This window comes from Pelodiscus sinensis, chromosome 9, assembly GCF_052426305.1.
Source record: "Pelodiscus sinensis isolate ZL-2025 chromosome 9, ASM5242630v1, whole genome shotgun sequence".
In the NCBI taxonomy this organism is placed as follows: Eukaryota; Metazoa; Chordata; order Testudines; family Trionychidae; genus Pelodiscus; species Pelodiscus sinensis.
The window spans coordinates 36,397,905-36,414,211 of NC_143060.1; the positions used below are offsets into that span (position 1 = coordinate 36,397,905).

Sequence of the window (16,307 nt, forward strand, 5' to 3'; positions counted from 1 at the left end):
TAGGAGCCAACTTTTAAGCTGACTCCCTGCATGTACTGGCTCCCACAGAGCCACCTGCACCCCTTCTTCTCCCGCGCTGCTGCCTCTGATAAAGAGATAGTAGCATGGAGTGGAAGCAGACAGGTGGGAACCAGTGCTCGTGAGGAGCAGGCTTAAAAGCCATCTTCTGCCTGCCTCCTCCTGAACTGATGCCTTTGATACGGTATGTGTGGGGAGCACCCCCTGCATGTAATCCTGTAACCAACCACTGAAATTTTCAGTGGTTATATTTTAACGCCCCTAGTATAGACCCAATGGAAATATTAGCCATTTACTCAGAGGGAAATGGAGGATAACTTTGTAAAAGTTATCTAAGTAAAAATATAAGATGTTTATAATTTACATAGTACCTTGTGTATATACTTTCTTTTGTTACTGTGTGTGCTCGCCCTATCGCCATTTTTATCTTTTAACTTTTGCTTTTTAATAATAGTGGTTTTATTAATTTTTTTATGAACAAGCTTAAGCATTCATGTACTTCTGAGTTTTGACAGTGATGATATAGGGAATGCTTTTAAAATAAGTCTCTTGATGTACTGTTTTCTAATCATTTTAGGGAAATTGTATTACCCCATCTCACTATAAGGATGCTGTGGAGGAGCGTTTTATCATCAAACTATGTGGCTATCCCTTATGTCGAAATAGGCTAGAAAATGTAAGTTCCTTTTTAATTAGCATTTTGATGTTAAGAGCTCTTAAGCCTTTCTTTCTTTTTCCATTCTTTCTTCATTCTAATCACATGAGCAAGAATCATTCTATGATACTTCCACCAGGTAAAGTAACATCTGTCACTTTTCCCCCTCCCCAAATCTTTCTAATCAAGGGAAAAGAATTTACTCATTTGGTTATCAGTACTACATGACTGAATCCTTTGTCATCTTTGTTAATTGACAAAGAATAATATGGATTAAACACTATGGATTCATGACCTCCAGCTGTGCAATACGAAAAGCTTATTTCCCATTCTAATGGTCTTTCTTTTTAGTGCAAGCACATATCTCCATGTAGGCCCACCCACAGGGGAGGGAAGGAGGCTGTTGTCCCAGGCCCAAAGCTCCTGGCTGCTGCTACTGTGGCAGTGATCGAAGCTCTGGGCCCCTTTGAATTGCTGCCAGAATACCACTCTGTGCAGTTTAGAGGGCTAATTTGGGGGAGGAAGGGTGCGTGCTGCAACCTGGGCAGTACTAACAGCTGATTGCCCTTAGCCCTACCTCTTACACCCGTAGCCCCATCCCTTCCAGGGGCACAGAGCTGCCCCACCCACCCACACACCTTGCCCTGTGGCCCATGGCAGCTGTTGGCCTTCTGTCTCCATGGGAAAGAGAGGATTATGTTTAAAGACTGTATTTCCCCATATATATGTTTTAGAACTCCTTGTCACTTGTCTGGGCAGCATGACTTCATAGGAGCCTCACTACTGTGGGGTTATGTTGGGGGACTCAGAGCTATAGATATGTGTTCCTAGGCCCCAAGAAGCATAAATGAAACTTCTTAATCTGAAATGACCTTACATAAACTGCGTTGTAATGCTGTCTGCAGTGTAGTAGGTAACTAGTTAAATCTGTGTAATGCGTCTGCTAAAAGTAGAAACAACACTTCCTAGATTTTAAAAATAACATTAATGACCACAGTCCCTGAATGTGACACTTTTTAAGTAAATAAATTTCCATTATACTGGTATTTTGACTCTGACATTTAGATCTACTTGTTTCTGGAGTTTACTCTGTATATTAAATCTTGCAACACAATATAGACTAGGACTAGCCTCTGTTGTCACTAGACTTCAATTTTACAATAGTATCAATTTAGTAATCTGAGTATGGCAAATGTGGTCAGAAAAGGAAAAAAAAAAATCTATGTTCTCCTAAAACTAAAGTGAAAGACCCGTGTCTTGCTTATTTCTAAAACTCTTATTTGCATAGAATAAAAGCTCTAATTAGCACAAGATTTCCTAGATCTAAGATACTGCTAATTTCATGAAGATGGACACTGCATATAATCATTACCTCTAATTCATGCTTTATATCCTACAAGAAAGTCTAGTTTGGTGGGGTTTTGAGATGCAGTTTCTGTTGCCTGGTTGAAATACTTCCATTATACTGGTGATAGATGATCAGGTTGTGTCATCCAATACCTTTATACAGAATGGGGGATGTTCTCTGTGTGGTTGCACGTGAAGAGGAGTGTCCAACACCTTTAGCATTATTGTCCCCTTTCCTAACACTGCTCTCTACTTGGGTTGGGTTTATATGTTAGAAAGAGGGAAATCGTACATGGCCTTCCACTGTCCCCCCAGAGATTTCCTACGTTACTTTCTCATGTGTTCTGTGGAGCCATCTCTGTGATGATCAGAGGGTGTGCCTTGTAGGACAGCTTTATAGGCACCCCACCAATGTGGGGTTAGATTGGGGGACTCACAGCTAGAAGTCCCTGATCTCCTGCAGAATTTTGTACAACAGTTAGTTACACATAAGTAATGTTACTCTTGCAGGGTAGTCCCATTGGCTTATCCATAATACAAATTAGGTAACTGGAATATGTAACTGTAATTTTTATCATGTGGCTTAAAAGGAATAATCTTGGTCTCATTGGTAAAAATATCTCTCTTTTAGGTTCCTAAACAGAAGTACAGAGTTTCAACAAAAACAAACAAAGTTTATGATATTACAGAAAGAAAGGTAAGGTTTAAAGTCTTCTAACGTATCTAAGTTTGTCTTAAGTCTCCTACATTTATTTTTGGAACAGCTTTCTTACCAAACCTTGTTTAATCACCAATACAGATACATGTGTGACTAGGTGGCTTTCTCAGCCTCCTCCCAAATTAAAGACTACATAGTTTTCATAGGATCAAAGTTCATCCCCATCACATAGGGGTTTTGTCAACAAAAATCTAACTAACAGCAGCATAGCACAAATTGTATCCTAAACCCTTCCCCAGCTTGACTATTCCTAATTACCCTGCTGCTTAGACCTATTTCTAGGCAACTGCTCCCTTATACTAGGTACTAAGTTAATAAGCCATTTGCAAAAGTGAATCAAAGGCATCCCTTGCATTTTCCAGCAGGATCTGTCTATGCCAGCTTTTCTCTTAGATCTGAGCTTTTCTCTGTCTCTGTCTCTGTCTCTGTCTCTGTCTCCTTCCCATATATAATGGCCATACTAGGTCAGAGCAGTAATCCATCTAGCTCAGAATGCTGTTTTCTGACAGTAGCTAGTGCCAGATGGTTCAGAGGAAGTGAACAGACCAGGGAATTTCTAATGATCCATCTCCTGTCAGCCACTCCCAGCTTTTGGCAGTTTGAGGTTTAAGGGACACCTGGAACATGAGGTTGTGTTCCTGATCATCTTGGGTAAGAGTTATTGACAGTCCTTTCCTCCATTAACTTATTCAATGCTTTTTGAAGTTGATTATAATTTTGGTATTTATGCTATCCCATAGCAATGGGTTCCTCAGGTTGATTGTGCATTGTGTGAAGAAATATTTCCTTTTGTTTGTTTTTTAAACCTGCTGCCCATTAGTTCTTTGGATGACCCTTGGTTCTTGTGTTATGTGAAGGGATAAATAACACTTCCTTATTAACTTTCTTCATACCATTCATAATTGTATAGACCTATATCTGTTATATACCCCCCTTAGTTGTTTCTTTTCTCAGATGGACATTCCCAGTCATTTTAAGCCCCCCTTACTTATTAGGGAAGCTGTTGCATATCCCCAATCATTTTTGTTGTTCTTCTCTGTACCTTTTCCAATTCTAATATATCTTTTTGAGATGGGGTGACGAGATGTACACACAATACAGGCAGCCCCCGCACTTACGACCTAGTTGGTTCCTGGAGAACTGTTGTAAGTCGAACCCTTTTTTCCCATAAGTGCAGTGATAAAAATGGGGGTTCCGTTTGTCGAAGCAAAAACACGCTCCTCTGTGTTTAGGCAGCTAACAAGCAGCTTTATTAATTAATAAAGCACAGCATGAGCCAAACGTGGTCACAGCAGAGCCAGACCCAGTAAAGCTGCTAATACAATCAATCCTAGTATCTTTATACCCTTAGCCAAACAGTCTGACGTCAGGGCATTCAATTACAGAAATCCTCAATTAAATTTGGAAAAACAAAGCCTTATCAACAAGATGGCGGACAGGTACGAGGGAGTATATCTCCTGTCCCAACCAGCCCAATTAACACATACCAATAGCCCATCCTGTAGGCCTCTTCTCACGGGGTGACAGAAAGTTCACTCTGGTCTACGTGCTTGAGAGAAAAGCTGAAATGGTTTCTGTTATACAAGATGGCTTCTAGCTAAATATGAAAATGGTTTCTACAGCTTCTACACGTTCCTGGCCTACTTTGCCTCCTGGGAGTTGTAGTTCATGGCACTAGCTGTTCCCAGAGCCAGCTGGGGGTTGTCCCAGGGGAAGGCAGCATGGTGCAAGCTCCTCCCAGAGCCGACTGGGGTCTGTGCCGGGTGGAGGCAGCTGCCAGAGCAAGATGGTCATAAATGCAGGGGGTCATAGGTCAGGGGTCACCTGTATACAAATGTACCTGGATATATAGTAGCATTATATTTTCTGTTTTATTGTCTATTTTTTTCCTAATTGTTAGTTCTCTTTTTTGACTGCTGCGGCACATTGAATGGATATTTTCAGAGAACTATCCATGATGATTCCAAGATCTTTCTTGAGTAATAAATAATAGCTTATTTAAACCCTATAATTTTGTACATATAGATAGGACTATGCTGTCCAATGTGTGTGATTTTTCCACTTATCAACATAGAGTTCATCAGCCCTTTGGATTTCCGGTCACCCATTGTTGTGAGATTCCCTTTGTAACTCTTTGCAGTCAGTTTTGGGCTTAACTGCTTTAAGTAATTTTTGTATCGTCTGCAAATTTTGCTCTGTGCTTTTCACCCTTTTTGCCAGAACATTTATGAATCTGATGAACCACATTTTACACTTTTTTTCTTTCATAGCTGTGAGTTGTCAGTTCTCTTTTAGATAGCAGTCTTACTACTACTGTAAAGAGTGCCGGATTTAGCCTATCATTGATGTCCAACTGCTTCTTCAAAGTTCAATGCTGCCATATTAAAAAAAAAAAAAAAAAAAAAAGGCTTCTGTATGTGAATTGTAGTGCATGTCTATAAACTGTGCAGTAAGCTATTTGAGACAAGAACCATACCTTCCTCTGTTTCAAGAGGTCTATGTTCTCTGTTTTTTGTATTGCCAAGCAATGTTGCCTATAACTAAGAGCTTGGGTGGCCACTCAGGAGAGATTCATCTGCCGCCCAGCTGATTAGCAGGGTGCCCACAGCCACCCACAACCAGTAGCAAGTGTTTCGATTGCTGGTACACATCTGCACTTGTCTTGATGTGCATAACAAAATTTATTCTGAACATAAATGGAAAAAATTAGAGGGGACACTGTTGCCAAGGTCGGTGTTTGTGCTTTATACATAATAAAAGTACAAGGAGAAGCCCTATAAAGCTGGGGGGGGGGGCGGGGGATGTGGTGGGGTTGTTTTGTTTTTTGAGGTTTTTCTGCATGATAATTTTTTAAAGCTCTTGTTTAGTTTAGTAGAAGCCCATTACTGGCTATAGATTTCATTACAAATGTGCATTCTGCTATCTAAGTAATAATAATGTAAATGAAGTTTATTCTTTTAAACCAAAATAAGATTCTGATATATTTTCCAGTGTTTTTGCAGCAATTTTTGTTACAGAGCATCTAAATATTTTGAAGCTCAGATCCCCAAAAGTCCAGTGTGGATGCGAGAAGAAGAAAGGTAATTAGATCACGTGTTCTTTTGGTTTATTCTGTGTAAGTTCAGGGACAATACAGCTACGTGAGAGACCATAATAAATGGTTATACTGAAACTGAAGAAAATCTAAAACTGTAAAAGACTAATGAGATGTATGTTATAAAAGTTGTGTATATAATCAAGATGGTAACTTCACTGTGTTAACATGATTGGCAGTATAGGTATCAGTTAACACAATTGTTCAGGGTCTGATGTGGAGAGGTGCTGAGAAACTACGATTCCTATTAACTTCAAAAAGTCCTTCTTAAGAATGGCATAGGCATTTTTATAAAATAAAATAAAATAAAATGAATTAATTCTAGTTTTAGTACATTACAAGAGTTCTAATCTTAACAATTTACTGATGCTGGCTTTGAAGTCAAGACTTCAAAATATACATCAGAAAATAGAATTCAGGACTAAAATATAAAACAGTACTGCATCTTAAGCAAAATTCTAGTTTTACATTATTTTAAGCAATGGATATGGGGAAATAGGCAACATGAATTTTGTAAGGGTGTAATTTTGTCCTTTCTCTTGGTAAATTGACTGCCTCGCTAAGTAGAGAAAATAAGTACTTGAAATTAACCAACCAAACCACTGGATGTCACCATTTCACAGTACAAATACCTGCCTGGAAAAAGGTCATGCAAGCTTATTTAACTTGCTTCAAAAGTATTCTTTAAACCATTATTTTCCAGAATCTCCTGTATTTAGCTCTATTTTTAAATGGGGAGAAAAGCTAGAACTAAATTTTGATTCTAACAGGGTTTGCTAAGAATTGTCTAGAGTGTAAGCACTTCAAGATTTGGGGTGTGTCTCAATACTAGCATTCCATTTATAATATATACAAATAATTATATGTACCGTATTTTCCGGCATATAAGGCGACTGGGCGTATAAGACGACCCCCTAATTTTCCAGTTAAAACATAGGTTTTGGCCTATACTCGCCATATAAGACTACCCCCCCTTCCGAGACAACACCATTTAATAACACCAGCCTGTTGGATATGCCCTAATACAGTACTGTAGCTTCGGCTACATACAGAACGTCCCTGTGCTGATACTGTATGTACCGCGCTGAGCCAATCCCGGCAAGCGGTGTATTCTATTAATGCATACAAAGCCTGCTCGGATTGGCAAAGGTGGTAATAGCCCGCCTCTCTGACTCAGCCAATCCGAGCAGGCTTTGTATGCATTAATAGATGACACCGCTTGCCGGGATTGGCTCAGCGCGGTACATACAGTATCAGCACAGGGACGTTCTGTATGTAGCCGAAGCTACAGTATGTTTATACCCGGCGTATAAGACGACCCCCGATTTTTGGGGGATGTTTTTTAGTATAAAAAGTCATCTTATACGCCGGAAAATACGGTAAACATGTAAAGAATGTTTTTTTTAAATCTTTTCAAGAGCAGAAAAATTTATCCCATTTTAAACCTGCAAATGGAGTATTTTGGGTGATACTACAGTATAAAAATGTTTTTGAAATATTATATAGTCATCTTGAATTTTCAGACTTAAACCATTGAAATGAATGGTACGGTTCACATCCATCAGAGCTGTTGTTTCGGACTATCTGTGGTCTGCATTGGTTTTCACCTGGTTCATGTTTAGAAAGTTTCATTGCAATTATAGGGGCAAGAAACAATTTTAAAATTAGTTTGGATATTTATTTATTTTAAAGTCCCAATAGAAACTTTTTGGAGGGCGGAGATCTATTGAACACTTAAACCGACAAGAATTTCCAGGGGATCTTTCTAAAATCAGCATTCATTTTGGTTATATCTACATTAGGCAATTATTTTGAATTTACTAAGTTCAACTTCAGGGCACCTGATTTTACAAATTCCAAGTTCTGTGTCCTCACTATGGGGAAGATTTGAACATAGCTAGAGATAGAGTGTTCACATTAATGGACTCTGTCTCGGACTCAGAGCCCAAGGAAGTACTTTGGGGAGCTGTGGGAGGCTTTCTGGAGGCCAATTAGTTCAAGTTAGCGGCACCAGAGCATCAACACTAACGTTATTTTGGACTTACAAGTTCGAGAATAGTAGTGTTACTCCTCATGAAAAGCAGGACTACAGAGTTTGAATTCCGCAGCCCCTTATTCCAGAATAACAGGCTTGATAGTGTGGATGCATTGGATCAAATTTTGCACCTCATCTGTGTGCAGCCCCCAACTGATTCTTCTGTGGGTCAGCAGCACCCCACGCAAAAAAGGTTCCCCGCTCCTGCATTAGATAATCAATCATGGGGAGTAAATTCAGATTAAGGTCCTAGTGTAGACCAGGCCTTAGATTTATAATAAAAATATGTATGTTAAATATTGTATATGTTGATTGCAAAACTTTATTTTAAAACTGCTATTGGTTAGAATAAAACACAAGATGGTTTAAAAATGAGTTTTAAGGAAGTGCCTTAAATGACTGCTTAAATGATACGTTAAATAATTGCTTGTTGGAGCAGCTGGTTCTGGAATCCACAAGGAGAAAGGCAATTCTTGATTGAGTCCTAAGTGGAGTCCAGGATCTGGTCCAAGGGGTAAATATAACTGGACTGCTTGGAAATAGTGACCATAATGTAATAAAATGTAATATCTCTGTGGTGGGAAAAACACCTCAGTAGACCAACACTGTGGCATGTAATTTCAGAAAGGGGAACTACACAAAATGAGGAGGTTAGTTAAACAGAAATTAAAGGGTAAAATAACAAAAGTAAAATCCCTGCAAGCTGCATGGAAACTTTTCAAAGACACCATAATAGAGGCCCAACTTACTGTGTTTTTTAATTTGGAGTGTACCTGTAAGAGAACCAAAAAAGTGAAACCGTGGCTTAACAACCAAGTAAAGGAAGCAGTGAGAGATAAAAAGGCATTGTTTAAAAAAGCGGAAGTTAAATCCTTGTGAGGAAAACAGAAAGGAACAGAACTTCTGTCAATTAAGTGTAAAAATATAATAAGGAAAACCAAAAAGGACTTCTTCACAAAATATACACTCAACCTGTGGAACTCCCTGCTAAAGGATACTGTGAAGGCCAAGACTGTAACTGGGTTCAAAAAAGAATAAATTCATGGAGGTTAGGTCCATTAATAGCTATTAGCCAGTATGGGTAGGAATGATGTCCCTAGCCTCTGTCGTAGGCTGGGACTGGGTGACGGGAGAGGGATTGTGTGAAGATTCCCTGTTCTGTTCACTCCCTCTGAAGCATCTGGTATTGGCCACTGTCGGCAGACAGGATACTGGGCTAGGTGGACCTTTAGTCTGACCTAGTATGACCATTTTTATGCCATAAAAACTTCCTCAAATCACGATTGTGGAAATCCTATTCAGAGTTGCTAATGGTAGGTTCCTGTTACTCACCTGAATGAAATTTCTTATGCATGTATTTAGTCCTCTTTACATTCTATGGGACTATTCAGAAGACTAATGTTACTTCCTCACATAAGTGTTTGCAGAGTTCAGCTCTAATGCCGTAACAGTGATCTCAAACCTTTTTAAGCACAAGGTCACTTTTTTAAATTTAAGTGCAATCCAGGATCTACCTCACATCCAAATACCCTTGCCCTGTCTCCTTTGTGCCCCTTCTCAAAGACCCCACCCCTGCTCGCTCTTTCCTCCCTCACTGCCCCATCCTTTCTCCCTTTCATCAAGCAGGGGCAGAGGGTTGGAGTGCAGACTCTGGTCTTGGGTTAAGGGATTTGGAGTTGCTCTGATCTGAGCCTGGGGCAGGGAGTTGGGGTGAAGGAGGAGGTTCAGGGTACAGGTTTTGTAAGGGACTTTGGGTCGGGGGGCGCTTAGGGATTGGGATGCAAGAGGAGGTTTATGACTGGAGCAGGGATTCAGGATGAAGGCTCGAGCTGGACACTGCTTACCACAGGTGATGCAGTAGGGCTAAGGCAAACTCATCCCTGCTCTTGTTAGCTCTCAAAAGGAGCCAGCAAACTCCCTCCATCTCAGGCCATGTTGTATCCCCTTCAATCTGTGGAGATAGACTACAGGGTGGAAGAGGCACCCTGACGTCAGCGTCCCCTCCTCTTCCTTCCCTGCCCAGTAAGTGGGGGAAGGCAGGGGTAGCTCCAAGGCAAAGGGCAGGAGATGTGCGGGGAGGGGCAGCTGAAGTGCCAGCATTTGACAGCCTCTTGGCCAAACCAGTCAAGATCAACTGCTAGAGGCTCCAAAATCTACTAGTAGATCCCGATCGACTGGTTGGTGACCACTGCAGTACAGAATAGCTCCAGTTCAATTTTCATTATCAGTTGTTGGAAAACTTCAAAAAAGATGTTTCAAAAACACTTCTGACATTCCTTTTATTAAATTCTTAATCTTTTTCTTTTTTTGTAGACCACCAGACATAGAACTGCTGAAAAAAGGACAAAGGTACAGTTAAATCAATGATTCTTTCATTTCATATATTCAGAGTTGGAAACGTTAATAGTAGACCAGGTGAAAGGAAAGTCTTTGATTTCCTGTGTTGCTGTTTTATATAAGGTACCATTATTGCAGACTACACACAGAATATTTGCCTTGTTCAGCTTTCCTTTGTGATGCTAAAGAGAATATTTGATCTGTATGATTTAGTGTACAGCTGCTCATAGCCTATAGCTCTTAATTGAACCTGTTGAAACCTGACACAAATATAATGTTTGTACTCTGCATATTTTGTACCATTGATTCTTCATAAGCTAAATGATACCAATTATATGTGGTGAAAGCTAGACTAAGCTACGTCTTAGTATAAAACATTTATATCTGCAAAATATCCAACAACTCTTTGTTTGCTTCCACCTCTTTGTCAGTTCTGTAAATTGTGATTTTTTTTTCATGTTTTCCTCTACAGAATTTGGCCATTAGGGGGCAAAATTTGCATACTCCTGCAAAAACAAATAATTGACTAGCCCCTCTTTCTTGATCAGCACACTGTATTTTATTCATGTAATGGAAAAATGTCCTAAGATGCCTGTGTGCACTCTAGAATTTTAAGGTGTAAAATTTGGCAGTGTAAGTCTGACCTTTTGCTGTTTTTTCTTCTAAATTGTGTCAAAGCAAATATATTTTGTTTTTTCTTTTTCCTCCTTAGCCCTCGTTTTCGAAATAAGATGTCCACTGTATAATATCTGTCATAGTCTATTGATTACTAAACACTACAGCTCTTTAAATTTGAAAAAAATGTTCTTAGCAAACAAATCTTATGTAGATCCCTTATTAAGGGTCTAATTATTATATGTTAAGTGAAATAATACACCTTTGCTAGAACAAAATTAATTCATTTTTTAAATATATGCTAATTAGGGATGTAAACTGGTTAAACTATGTGAAGCAGCCCGCAGTGCAAACACAGGAGGGGGGGGCTGCACTGGCCCAGCCACATACCATTAACCAGTTACCTCTAGGCATGTACCTGTTTACATCCCTAATGCTAATCCAAATTGTTCAATTTGCAAAAGCTATTTCAACCGAAGTCTGTCCTGTATTTTAATGACAGTCAGTTTCTTCTGTTACAGTGGCCAGTCTGGGGAAGAAGTAAAACTTCATGATGAAGTCATTAAAGTCTCAGATATTGAAAATCCTAAGACATCAACAAGCCAATGTGACTCTGGTTCCCATGGTACATACAGTGACAGCAGTAGTGATACTGAGCAAGAATTTGTTTCCTCTATTCTACCAGGAAGCCAATTAAATGTAACCACTCAGGTGCAACCATTGCACAAAAAGAATATACTCACAAACAAACATGGTCAGAATATAAATTCCATGCATAGAGATGGAGACCATAGGGTGATAAATGTCACCAAACAATTAAGTGAGTGCAAATTAGATATCAAGGAAAAAAAGAGTATTAGTCCTGTTAGCATTCAAAATAAAGTAACTGACATTTCTTCAGACACTATAATGTCTGCAAATTTAGAAAATACAGAAAACTGTGATAATAGCTGTAGTGGTTCACAAGTAGTTTTGCTAGGTGTGAGCAAAAAGGGGGCAGAACAACTGAAAAAAATACTTGCTAAATCAAAACATATCAAACCTGAATTGAATGCACCGATTGATTCTCTTGCTGCTACACGTAATTTGTTGGATGTGCTTAAGCAGACTTTTATTGAATGGAGGACTGAAGAAACTTTAAAATTTCTCTGTGGTTCCAATTATACTGCTCTACACTTACTGGAACACACATCAGCTGTTAAATGTGAGAGAGAAGAACTTGATGAGGATGACTTAGAAACAGCAGATGACTTTTATGATGATGCAGCTGTTGCAAGGGAATCTAAACTCAGTTTGAACCAGTCTTTGCCTTTTGGGGGCTTAGGTGCAATAGCTAAACCTTTGCCTAGCTATGGAAAGCTAAAAGAAGAAACAGAACTATTAGGACTAAGAGTAAAGGAATTCTATAAAGGAAAGTGCCTCTTGGCTGAAGAAGCAACAACACAGGTGAAAGAAGTGGAGCATCCTAGCAGTGTTAAAGTAAGTATCCTGGAAAACTGGGGTGTTAAATCTGCTATTTAAAAATACTGTTGTAAGCTGTTGAGTTTCATATGTTTATACAGTACTTAATTTAGTGGGGTACTGATGTACATGGCCTCTAGGTGCTACCAAAACATGAATGTTGATAATAGTTTATATAATAAAATTTCAGCATTGTCATCTTCTGTATTAGACACCTCTTTTATTTAGACCAACTTCTGTTGGTGAGAGAGACTTTCTGTTTAGCCACAGAGAGCTCTTCTTCAGGTCTAGGGAAGGTAAACCAATCATCACAATTAATTCCATAGTGGAACAGATTGTTAGGCATAAGTAGTTAGCACATATTCTATGGGGCTGTTCCAGGCAGAGTGGCCCATTGAAATCTCTGCTGTCATAGGACAAAAGACAAGGGTTAGTATGTTACTGATTGTTGTAATATCCACCGTAAATCCAGTGTCTCTATTGAATCCATGGTTTTTAGTGTCTAGCAGAGTTATGAATTTAACATCCCAGGCTCACCAGTGTGAAACAGTGGAAACCACTACAAGCATGGCTGAAAGCTTTTTTTCTCTAGAATATCACCAGTTTGTCATCACTTGGATTTGCCATCTGTTCCCACATGTACTGTTAAATGGAGGCACACGACTTTATGAATTATTCCTGTGTGACAGAACAGGCTTTCAGCAAGTAATAACAACAATGGTTAAGGATGGTCCGCTCCTGAGCAATTGCCTAGGTTTTGGCTGGCTCATGTAATTAATTCTCATGTTCATTTTCAGTAGCTTCTTGTCAAATTACAGAATACCCTGGGCTAGTCAGCTGCTTGTGTGCTTTAACTTAAAGCACAGAAAGGAAGCATTGCTAAACTGAACTAATGTAAGAATGTTAAAGATTAGATTAATATAATCTGGCCATTGTATAAATGCATAGAGGGAAGAAAGAGTGGAAGAAGGTGGATGAGGTGGATGGTTCTGTCTGCATGAGGGCCAGACAGAACCAACATCCCTGCTCTGAGTCCTGGAGCAACTGCTTCCCTCTGCATCTCCTTTAGGATCACAGAGATTTCCTTTTATATTTCAAGGAACCATATAGCTTTGAGAACTTTCTAGGTATGAAGGCTGCATGTCACACAGCTGTGCGTTTCTTCCTGTCTGTCTTTTGGTAGGAGGATTTATAGGCACCAAGAAATGCATAATATATGAGGTTTCTCCTTTTCCAAGTCCAATTGGCCAGCTCTAAACATCCGGTTCCTTTTGTCTCCATCATATGGAGACACTATTCTGGCTAATTGGGTTATAATTTTGTGTTTATGTACATATTTCTGCGTTTCTTTAACTTTTAGGAAGTTATCTATGTGAGAAGGCGTAATTTTATGAACACTTATTTTCATTAAATAAAGTTACTATAGTGTGCTTAAAATGAAAGCGGTTATCTGTCTTAGGTAATATCACTATAGGTCTCCTCCCCCCATTAGTTTTAAGATACCCCTCATAATAGCTTCTGAAGAAAGGAACAAAATTAATTAGTAATATAGGCAGGCTTGGCTTAACATGGAAGTCCTCAAAAGTAAGCACATTATTTTTAAGGCCCAATTTAAATAGCAGTTGAGTTTTTCAGAAGCTCATACAATTCCTAACCACTCTTGTCCAACTACAGCTTCCACTATTCTGAAGCCAGATGTTTATTTAGAAAATCTAGCCCTTTAGGTTTGGAGTCCCTGTTACTTTCAAGTATGTAAATACTTGTGCCATTTTTTTCTGTTTAGAAACAATCAAAATTTAACCATAGGGAAAACACACATCAATAATTAGCCACAATATTGCTTTGATGTATTGACTTTAAAATTCAGATTTCTACCATGTTTTTATTGTGTTTTGGTATTGTAATATAGGATGACCAGCAGGGTGATCCCATTCTTCCACTTGTAGATTCTCATGCCCAAAAGCAGATTCGAAAGCAGATTGTACTGGAAAAATTGAGAAAAGTGTGAGTATCCCTCTTACTCTTTAAGTGCTTCTGTCTAAATTAAATCTCCAGCTCAAATTAGCACAGAACGTGGGTGTCCCGCTCATTAATCAGTGCTTCATATTAGGCATGTAATAGCTTTTAAGCCGACTCCCCCAGCGCTGGCTCCTGCTTCCCCCTGCTTGCTGCCTCTCTCTGATAGAGGGGGAGAGGAGCAACTAGTCGAGTCACTAGTTGACTACATCCCTAATCTGTATTGCTGAGGCAAGCTACCTTCTCCCAGATCCCCCACCTATTTTTTTAAAGGTTCCACTAGCATTTACCACTCCATCTCATGTATTTTAGTAGAAGCGACAGACATAAAAATTGATCAGAAGTGTGTGAACAAAATTGATTAATATTAACCAGTGATCCTAAGAGAATTTCCTGGTGTTTCTGACAGAGTTAATGTCATTACAGCTACCAAAAATGTCATTTGAAGCGGTATTATTACATAATAAATCCATGGTCTCATTTTCTCATAAGTTTCTCACATTTGTGTCAAACCTTCTCTTACTTGTAGCAAAAGGTGAATATTGTCTTTGTGCTCTGTATGTGATATGGGCTTTCAGCTACTAATATGCCTCTATAATATTAAATCTCCTAGGTATGTTATCTGCACCTTGATGCTAATTTAGTTGTGTAGTTTCCTCTAACTACTGCTGTTGAACTCAAATAAAATTACATGGGTAGGAATATTACTCATTTAGCAACAAAATCAATTAAATAGATATGAGCTGGGTGCTAATTTTTTAAGGGGAGTACAAATACCATTTCTCTCTTAAGTAGGTACATTTTGAGTGTGTGTGTTCTCTTCTCTGTGGAGACTTAAGAACATTTAAATTATTTCACTTCCAAAGAAATCTAAATATTGCAAATTTGAAAAAGTTTTGATACTTACAATTGCAGTCATCCATATTGTAAGCCTAATTGCTTTTGTAAGAATGACTTACCATAACTGAGATTTGAAGCTAATTAATAACGTAACTTGCTAAGCAGCGAATATATCCATAGTCTAATCCTATTATGCTCTTCTACAATAGCTACTGTAAAATGCAGTGATATTACAGTAATGTCTATGTGGCTGGACTAATGTCAATACATATCTTTCTAGTGATTTCAGTGAGCTTTGGATAATGCCCTATTTGAGGAGCAAATGGTTGCATAAAGAAAGAAAAAAACTTTAAAATAACCTAATATCCTTTTGTTTCCAGATTGCCTGCAGTTTTGGGCCCTCTTCAGATTACACTGGGTGATGTTTACACGGAGCTGAAAAACCTTGTCAAAACTTTCAGGTAAGTGTTGGTCTTTTCAGGGCTTTGTGCTGAATGAGTAAATAACATCTAATGTAGACCCTCATGGACTTGAATCAAAGGAATCCCAGTGAAGATTTGCCCTGCTTCTTTAGTAGGTCAATGTGTGTTACATCAGGTTTCCTGTGGACTGGCAAGGCAGCCCCATCCCTTGCTCCACTGACTGTGCTCAGGTCACTATGAGTATTTATATATTTTTAAGAACTAGGCCAATGGTCTCAGGAGGATGACAGTGAGTCCTTTAGAGATACTACTGCTCTGTCATCTCCTGTTAAACATGGGCTTTTGAAAGCTGTCACTTCGTCGGTGCACCCTACAGCAGGGCAAATGAGGTTATGGGGTGTGATTAATGTTGGTTGCTGCCAGCTCCCTGAGCAGAGAGGAAAGTCAAGCTTGGCCCACTCTGCTCCTGATTGCAAGAGAGAGGCTAGAGGACAGAGCTAAGAACCATGTTAATTCCCTACCACGGAGCCAGTGATCCTTAATATCTCCTTATGGCCTCAGTGAACCTGACTCTCAGGAGCATGCGGAAGATGGCAGTAGAGACACCAAAAAGGGGGGCAGTAATGTTTCTAAATGCCTCTTTGTTCCTCTTCACTGACACAATACAGACCCAACACAGGCTCCATGCCCTTGAACACCAGCAAGAAGAGGGAGTGGTAGCACTTGCTTATTGTGAGTGACTTAGCCAT

At 39.2% G+C, this 16,307-nt stretch overlaps 1 protein-coding gene across 5 annotated transcripts in view; it reads left to right on the plus strand.

Annotated features, from left to right (window-relative positions):
• The window catches only part of RPAP2 (RNA polymerase II associated protein 2), a 68,673-nt gene that overhangs the window by 9,026 nt on the left and 43,340 nt on the right, over positions 1 to 16,307 (plus strand). For all 5 annotated transcript variants that reach the window (XM_075936530.2, XM_075936529.2, XM_075936532.2 and 2 more), the window contains exons 4-10: positions 596 to 694; positions 2,652 to 2,717; positions 5,730 to 5,818; positions 10,181 to 10,216; positions 11,341 to 12,298; positions 14,190 to 14,284; positions 15,517 to 15,597. In XM_075936530.2, coding sequence (XP_075792645.1) covers positions 596 to 694; positions 2,652 to 2,717; positions 5,730 to 5,818; positions 10,181 to 10,216; positions 11,341 to 12,298; positions 14,190 to 14,284; positions 15,517 to 15,597 — 1,424 coding nt within the window. The remainder of the gene's footprint in view (positions 1 to 595; positions 695 to 2,651; positions 2,718 to 5,729; positions 5,819 to 10,180; positions 10,217 to 11,340; positions 12,299 to 14,189; positions 14,285 to 15,516; positions 15,598 to 16,307) is intronic.